Source organism: Glycine soja, chromosome 10, assembly GCF_004193775.1.
Source record: "Glycine soja cultivar W05 chromosome 10, ASM419377v2, whole genome shotgun sequence".
Classification (NCBI taxonomy): domain Eukaryota; kingdom Viridiplantae; phylum Streptophyta; class Magnoliopsida; order Fabales; family Fabaceae; genus Glycine; species Glycine soja.
Window position 1 is genome coordinate 5,996,373 of NC_041011.1, and position 9,538 is coordinate 6,005,910.

Below are 9,538 nucleotides of genomic sequence, written 5' to 3' on the forward strand. Positions count from 1 at the left end.
TTCTTTCTTTCTATATCATATGTATTACTTTGTCTATTTTTTTATTTCTTTTTATCTTCTAAGATTGCATATAGCAATAGGGATATTAAATATAACATTTTCTATTTTCTGGGGCCTATGTTTTGAATCTCATTGGACTTGGATGGGCAAAGATTTATAGCTTATAAAAAGAAAAAGATCATATGGTTCAAATGTATGGTTTAATGCATTATCACGTCTCCCTATCTTTTTCTTTTCATTTTCTTGTCATTGGATAAAGATTAACATTAAGAGCTTATTTGGTAACTGATAGGCAAAGGACTATGGCCCAATAACTTGATAGTGAAAGGTCCAAAAGGAGAATCAATTCATCCAAATATATGAAAGATTATGTTTGAGCAAAATCTATTAGAAGAATAATTATGATGCCACTATAGAATCTTGCTTGTTATGTTGTGTTGTGCATTTTGTTGTTACGTTTTGGACTTTGTCCTCTAGCATCTAGGGATATTATATATATGTAGCTTCTCTGTATGAAGGGAGTGAATAGAAAAATATCAGAACATTTTCTTTTCTTGTTTCTGCATGTCCTTAGTCCTTAGAATCTAAGGATTATTTCTCAGTTCCTAACATCTTGGTGCTTTCATTGAGCTCCAATGACGGAATCTACACGTTCTAAGTCTAACATCGATAGAATCGAAGAAGTCATTGCCAAACTCACCACCCAAATCCATCTCCTTGCAACCTAGAATTCCATGTCCACGAAACTTGACGATTTGCTTCAGAAAATGGCTGAATTGGAGACCAACCAACACTTGTTGGTTTCCTCTGCCGCTACTCCCCACGCGGCCACGCAATCTTCAACTCAACATCACATGAAGCTAGAAGTTCCACAATTCGATGGCTCAGATCCTATGGGTTGGATCTTCAAGATAACCCAATTCTTCAAGTATCACTACACCCCATAACATCATCACCTCACTATCGCCTCTTTCTACATGGAAAGACTAGTGTTAGCTTGGTTCCAATGGATGACAAGGAATGGACAACTCACCTAATGGACTGGTCTACTTCAGGCATTGGAAACCTGCTTTGCATCATCGACCTATAGGACCCCATTGGCACTCTATTCAAACTAATGCAAGGTGGCTCCATCAACAAGTACTTGTCAGAGTTCGAATCCTTAGCCAACCGAAACATTGGCTTATCAACGCCCTTCTTGTTGAGTTGCTTCATCTTTGGCTTAGCTCTGGAGATTCACCGGGAGGTTCAAGCCATACAACCATTGACGTTGATACAAGCAGTTGCTCTGGCCCGACTGCAGGAAGAGAAATTCAGTGACTCTCGTCGAATGCTATGAGGCAAGCCCTACTTCCCCATTCCTTCTTATCCATTGTCGCCACAAGCTTCAAACTTCAACCCATTACCTCCTCTTTTACCCATTCTGTCGAAACAATCACTAATACCCTTTAAGCGTCTGTCGTCAGAAGAAATGGTGGTATGCCGCGAAAAGGGCCTCTGTTTTAATTATAATGAGAAGTTCGACAGAAGCCATAAGTGGTCCTCTAAATTCTTCCTGTTGATAGCAGATGATGATGTCCCACATGGAACATTTGGCTCGGTGGCTTGGCAACAAGAGTCACCATAAATGGCTGCGCACTCACAGGCCCATAACAGTCTTCACGCCCTTTCAGGCCATCTTGCTATCACCTGTCGAGTGGATCGAGTTGAAGGAAACTTACCACCTTAAGGACAAGGTGTTTTTTGATGGGCCAGGAAATGATAGGTAGAGGACTATGGCCTAACAACTTGATAGTGAAAGGCCTAAGAGGAGAATCAATCCACCCAAACATATGAAAGATTACGTTTGAGCAAAATCTGTTAGAAGAATAATTGTGTTGGCACTATAGTATCTGGTTTGTTATGTTGTGTTGTGAATGTGCATTCTGTTATTACGTTTTGGATTTTGTCCTCTAGTATCTAGGAATATTATATATATGTAACTTCTCTGTATGAAGGGGATCAATAGAAAAATATTAGAACTTTTTCTTTCCTTGTTTCTAGAGGTCTTAAGTCCTCGAAATATAAGACATGCTTGGCTTGAACATAGTTTAGAGGTGCACTTGCACTGGGCATGAATAGGAGGGATCTAAAATATAAACTTTTAATATTTTATAAAGAAATCAGATTTCTTGCTTGCGAAGTGAGCCAATCAGTCTTTAGGCTTCTCCTTATAGATTAATTTCTATGTTTCTCCACTTTTCGTTTCCCAACCTCAAATTTCAAGTTAATTGTAAGTCTAACTTGAGTATTTTTTTTGTGTAATAAAAGACACAATAATAATTACTTACTTATATATATACGGTGGGATTGTTAACATACTTTCACATTAGAGTAAGTTAGCAATGTAATCAAAATTTTGGAGTAAAAACTTGTTTGATCTTTTGTTTTAAATTTTTTTTGGCTAAATTATTGTTTTGGCCCTCTAATTAATCTTTCAAATTTGATTTGATCCTTTAATTTTTAAATGATTCAACTTGATCTTCTAATTTCTGTAATTGATTCAATCTAGTCCTTCGGTTCAAATTAAGACTAACAATGTTAACGTATAGACAAGTGTTGTATTTACATTTGCAAAGGATTTTTGGCCGTTTAAAACCGCAACTAAGTGTTTTTTTAATATATGCTTAAAGTAATAAATAAAAGAGGGAAAAGAAAGAAAGAAACCACTAATGACAACATTAAGAATGACCCCGGAAACCAAAATCCACTAACTTAGACACCCCAACCCTAATCAATAGCTCCTGGATAAGGCTGTTCACGGGCCAGTTCGAGTCGAGATTGGCCAAATTTAGGATCCAACCCAATCAAATTTGATCATTTTGATTCGGTTCGGTTGTCACAATTTTTTTACTGACTTAGACACCCCAACCCCAATCAATAGCTCCTGGATAAGGTTGTTCACGGGCCAGTTCGAGTCGAGATTGGCCAAATTTAGGATCCAACCCAATCAAATTTGATCGTTTTGATTCGGTTCGGTTTTCACAATTTTTTTAAACTCAATCCAACTCATTCATGAACTATTTGGTTCGACTCGGGCCAATGAGTTACCCATTTAAATTTGATTTTTTTTTCTTAGAACTACTATTTTATATCATAATTCATCCACACAATTGATACAATATTATCAAATTTTTGAAAGTAGTAAAATTGATTCATTTAATACTATCAGCATAATATTCTAAAATAGACTAATATAAATTAAAAAAATATTTTTCAACGAGATTTACTATAATAGTCTGAATTACAATTATTTTCTACAAACTAATTTATTGCAATAAGCTTTGCTCCAACTAGATTTGCTAAATCAAATGAACAATATATGATACATTAATATTATAAACATGACAAAAAAAAAAAAATATGAAAAAAGGTGAAACAAATAAAAATGTACTCAAAAGTAATACCTTAAGAAGTTTCAACATTAATAGTCTTAACACTTGTGGTTCTAACACTTAGAGTCCCTAATAATTGCAATATTTAAAGTCAAACTAAACAACTCAAAATTTAAACACAACTTGTTGGCACAAAAAATAATTGATATGTTATACAAATATAAAAAATGAAATAAGAGATTACACATTCAATTTTTTCGCTTCATTTATTTCAACTTGTAAGTCATTAATATTTTGCTTCACATATCTAAGCCAATTTTGGACACAAATGAGAGCTTCAACAATAATGAGACTCAAAACTACGAAATGAATATAGAATTCTACGCCAGTACTAAATGCAGACTGAGATGATACAATAGATACATAAATGACTAATATATCTCTAGTCATACAAAAAATAATATAATATTTGGATACTTTTCATTTCTACCCATTCAAAATGTCAAACTCATGATGATCATTTTCAACATTATCCTCCAAATACATATTTATCTCATTTTTTTCTCCTTGTCAACAGATCTATAAATTTAAACCAATGATACAACTCGTACCTAAACAGTTTTAATCAATTTAATTCGATTTTAATTTAAATACGTAAATCATCTAACTCAAACAGTTTGAATCGATTTGAGTCAATTTGAGTTCATAAATGATCCGTATAAGTAAATACACATATTCAAACTTCACCTTCAAGCTCGTGCAGTTAGTTTAGGCGACCTCTTTGAAATATCTCAATTCTCTATAATCACCACAAACACGAGATTAATTATGTTTCGGTCAGTTAAACGAAAATCGATTGAATTTGAATCAATTCCGTTTACAGGGTTTTCAATGGCCCGAGTATTGGTCTCATGAATGTAATGACGATCGCCTTGATGTCCAGCACAAAGTGATGGGATTTTTGGTTTCTAGGTTGCAATTCATAGTTCTTGTGTGATCTGCTTTGAACTTTAAAAAAAATAGAGAAACGAATTGGGATTTTGGATTTTTTTTGTTTATAATAACTCATGCTTCTTAGCCAAAGAATTTGCAACCTAGTTGGCTTCTGGTACGATATCCTTCTTAACATATATACTTGATCTTAACATATATACTTGAAGGATTAAAACTGTACAATTATGATACCTAAGTAATCCAGTTAACACAACTGAAACCAAATAATTAAATTCACACATTTGTGATATTCGATAACAAAAAATGAAAAGGAAGAACATTATATTATAAGAAATTAAAATAGCAAATATGCGACACCCTAAGCAAAGTAACACATTCTAAGGCCCAGAAATAAAAATAAAAACTCCAATCACATCATTCAAAAGGTGTAACAAGTTAATAATACGCGAAGTTTCAAGAAAAATAAATCAGCTGAGAAAGAAGAGAAAGTAAACAACAATAAGCTATAGGATCAAACAACAACAACAACAACAACCATTACATCGTGAAGATCCATCCAGCAACATTTGATTTGATATCAACAAATTCGAAACGTTCAAAGTACTAACAAGAGCAAGACACTTGTTAATTTTCCAAACTAACCACCGAAACCATAGAGGGTTTTGCCCTGTCTCTTGAGGGCGTAAACAACGTCCATAGCAATGACAATCTTGCGGCGAGCGTGTTCGGTGTAGGTTACAGCATCACGAATCACGTTTTCGAGGAATATCTTGAGGATGCCACGTGTCTCCTCGTAGATGAGGCCGCTGATTCGCTTAACGCCGCCACGCCTCGCGAGACGCCGAATCGCAGGTTTTGTGATCCCTTGGATGTTGTTCCTCAGAACCTTACGGTGTCGCTTCGCTCCTCCCTTTCCCAAACCCTTGCCTCCTTTTCCTCTTCCTGGCATCCTGGCTCGGCGGCTTCGGAGATGATAAGGTCATTGTGTTGTACACTTTTTTTTGTTTGTACTATGTGTTGCGTGATGCATTCTTGAGGTTGCTTGGGCTCTGGAGGTTTCTTATATATCGGATGAGGAAGGAGGGTTCTTTGTCGTTGGATTGTGTGGCGATCCGCGTGAATCAATTATTTGAGGATGTAGACCGTTGGATTGTGTCACCGGGATTGCCATGCTGGCACCTTTTTATTAGGTTGAATTGTTGAAGCCTTGAAGGGTGCCCTTTTAGGCTTTTACGTTTTTTTCCCTCCTTTTTTATGGTTCATACGTTTCAACTTTCAAGCCCGCCTTCCTTTGTGAGATAATTTTTATGGGCTTTGACCCTGGGCCACGGAGATACTATCACTAACCTCGCGTTTCAACAATTTTTATTTGATGAATTTGTTAAAAAATAAATAAATGTTAATTAAAAGTTCAAATATTATGCGCATCGTATTTGTAATTTTTGTTTGAATAAAAAAATAGCTATACTTCAACAAAAAAAGTCTTATATTTAACTTATAATAATTCTCAAATAAATGAAAGATACTTAAATATATGGGTTTTACTTACCCATCACGGCAAAAACACTAGTTTGGAGTCCTTTTCCAAACTATTTATCAAAATGGGTTGTTTTTAAACTATTTACCGAGGGGGTCTGTTTTTATTTGCATTGCGCCAAAGACAGGGACGCAATTCAACGAGGAGATGACATGTGACATTGAGTTGTGTTGTGTCAAAAGTTTTGCGCAATAGGATGCTACAGCTAGCGCAACCACTTTTGGACAGGCTATGCCAGCGCTTTCGACAGCATGTATTGCTACAGCTGCAGTGGCGCAACCAATCTTGATTTTATTTTTTCTAGATCTTCACACTCGATTTTATTTAATGGACGTTGCTATATAGTATTTATGTCCTCAGAAGATAAAATGTTCTTATTAAGGCGTGAGCCCCGTTTGTTAAAAAAAATTATTTAAGTGTTATAAATATTATAATGTATCCCTCAAATGTCAATTACTATTATATTATAATGTAAAATTGTTCACGTGATTTGTGAGATCAAAAAAAGAATCACTACCTAACTCAAATGTCAATTACTATTATACGGTAAAAAAATTTAAAACAAATATTGATTGAATAATTAAGAAAATAGTGACAAAAAAAATTTTGATCCAGTCACAGAATTATTATCGGAGATAATTTTTTAATTATCTAATATATATATATAATTCGAACTTAATATCACTATTTAATTTGACATAATCTATATGGTGAAACTTTTTATTCTTTATAATATTGGTCAGGTCACTTAAATTTTAACTTTTACAAAATTTTCATATTTTTGTTTAATTATAAAACTATCATTTTAATTCTTAATTTTGTAAAATGACAATTAATAATATTTTTAAAATAAATCAAGCAATAAAATATTTTACAAAATCAATACTAATTAGCTAATACTTATAAAAATTTAATAAAGATGTATTGTTAGTGTAAAAAAAAGCTAATTTCAGTTAATAAAAAATATTATAAATATAACTTTTAAAATAACTAATTTTAAAGTAAATAAATGTATTATATATAATGGTTTGCACATAGTTACATGATATTAGTGTACATATTATTCATTTCACTTAAAATCAAGAGAATTTTAACAAGTAATTAATGTGTTGAAGTTACAATATAATTATGTGATAGTATTTAAATTTTATCTTTGATGTAAGTAATTTTTTACCACATCTTGCTTATTTTTAGGTTGAATTCTAAATTATGAGATGTCTTAATTTCCTTTGATGAAAGCGAGTGTGAAGATCCAGAAAAAAAAATCAAGAGTGGTTGCACCACTACAGCTGTAGCAACACACGCTGTCGAAAGCACACGCTGACATAACCTGTCCAAAAGTGGTTGCGCCACTGTAGCTATAGCAATCCATTGTGCAAATATTTTGGCACAACACAACTCAATGCCACATATCATCTCCCCGTTGAATTGTGCCCCTGTCTTTGGCGCAATGTAAATAAAAATAGACCCCTTCGGTAAATAGTTTGAAAATAACCCTCTTTTGATAAATAGTTTGGAAAAGGACCTCAAACTGATGTTTTTGTTTACCCGTCACTACTACAAAAGTGCGTTTTTACAATGCTGTTTCTAAGACGGTTCTGAATGACCGTCTTAGAATAGGAGGTGGTGGCAGTTTTGTAATTCGGGGGAGAAATAATATTTTTTACGTCGCACATTATAAGGCGGTTACAAAGAACCATCTTAGAATGTAAGCTGGTGGCAATGTTGTAATTAGCATAAATAAGACAACAACGATTATCGCGTATGTCTGTCTTCGTATACACTAGTAATATTGCATCCTCGACCCCGACCCGTAGCTACACGAAATACTTTCTAACCAGAATCAAACACTCTAGCTAGTCGCAACTCCAACGTACCGTCTTGTGCCCTAGGTTACACCGTTAATACTCTAGCTCGCGCCGTGAAGCACGGTAGCTGAAACCCCTCTCTCCCTAAAACCTCTCTCTCCCTAAAGCACTGTAGCTGAAACCCCTTAGCTCCAACATAATGTTATTTAATAAATCTAGGGTTTTAGTCTCTTCCTTCAGCTTATTTACTGTGAGTTGATTCATTCTCTTCCTTTATTTTTTTCTCGTTAAAGGAAAAAAGCCACTGCGAATGCATTACTTGCCATGAAAGCTCATCGCTTCTGATTTTCATATCAAATATCCATGATTTGAGTTGAGCTTCTTTGGTTAGCTCACGCTCATGTCTTGTAGTTGTTATTGTTCTGTTTGATTCTCAAATTTTATCAAAATTTTTCAAAATGAAGACCACAAGAGAGTTTCTCCATGCCAAGAAATAGAGTCACCACAGGAAGATGCAGTAGATGGTCATGTTAGTCGAGACTCTGACACTGCAATAGAGATAGACATAAACAATTCATCTTTAAGCACAAAAAATGTGAATGGTTGCAATTCTGATTATGATGGAAATGGTCTTTCCATGGAAGTTTATGCCATATATCCATGCTTAACTGTTAAGGTGTTCATCAGAATGTTTTATTTATTTTTATTTTTATTTTGAGAGAGTTTAGGTATATGGATGGCCTGTTTGCTACAACAGAACTGATGCTAGTATCCTGTTGATTTCTGTTTTGATGGCCTCTGTTCCATGTCCTTTTCCCCTCGATTTTTTTGGGGTCGTCATTAATTTATTGTTATGCAGTTATATTTAGTTTCATCTTTCTAATTTTTCTTATTAACATTTATATGATGGCTATGCTCTCGCTCTACTCATACCACTATCATTCATTACTTGGATGCTTTAATTTAATGTCATCACACATCATCAACTAGTATAGTTTCATAGAACCTATATTAAATTAGTTATGTGGGGGTGAACCATCAGCCTTGGTGCAATCTTAATGTTGCTACTTTGTGACCTTGTGGGTTCTAGCTCATGATTGTGTTGCCTTAATTAAATTGGTGTTGTGTCCTGAAATTATCATACCATGTGAAAATGAATGTTGGAGCCTGGAGGTAGAAACATGTTTTTATAGTGAAAAGTGCTTGTACCAATCTTCTATTATTTTAGTCTCATTTTGCTTTTTTGTTGCTCAAAATAAGTAGTGGTCAAAGCTCTTGGTTGAACTGCTTATTTTATACTCTATTGTTTTTGACTCTGCAGAAACTTTGGTGCATTCTACCTTGGAACCTTGTGAGGATGTAGACTTCACTTTTCCTATTAATTTCAATAGTGAGGAGCACATTGTCTACGTATGCTGCCACCCTCACCTTAAAGATTTCCTTGAGAGAGTTTCTAGTCTTTTTGAGATTATTATATTTACGCTACTCTGTTCTTCTCATATGAAACTAATTTAAGTCTGAGGTGAACTTCTTTGAACATTTTTAGCGGTCTAATGCTGTAACCCCAAGAATGTTCCCCTCTATATATTGAAGAATGCAACTCACGTTCACCCTTTTAGTCTAGGAGTTAACGGGTCTTGCCCACACTATATATAGCTAAATTTAACTCACGTTTGTCCTTTCAAGAGTTAAATGATATCTATCCTTAATAAACATTGTATTATACCTTGTGATAGCAACTCAACCCAACAGGCCTAAGAGGACACTAAGGAGGCCTACCCATATTAAGGACTTTGTTTGACACAAGCTAAAGATAAGGACAAGAGTTCCTGAAGATTCCCTCATGGCTTGTCCGCAATTTTTGT

General features: G+C 34.5%; 1 protein-coding gene across 1 annotated transcript; it reads right to left on the reverse strand.

Annotated features, from left to right (window-relative positions):
• Positions 1 to 4,738: 4,738 nt before the first annotated feature.
• LOC114370910 (histone H4-like) lies at positions 4,739 to 5,347 on the reverse strand. Its single transcript, XM_028328312.1, has one exon. The coding sequence runs from the start codon at positions 5,275 to 5,277 to the stop codon at positions 4,966 to 4,968; it is 312 nt and encodes a 103-aa protein (XP_028184113.1). The 5' UTR covers positions 5,278 to 5,347; the 3' UTR covers positions 4,739 to 4,965.
• Between the last annotated feature and the right edge of the window lie 4,191 nt (positions 5,348 to 9,538).

What these genes read in the sequence shown, in the direction of transcription:
- LOC114370910 (XM_028328312.1), bottom strand. Translation starts at nt 5,277, where the DNA reads ATGCCAGGAAGAGGAAAAGGAGGCAAGGGTTTGGGAAAGGGAGGAGCG.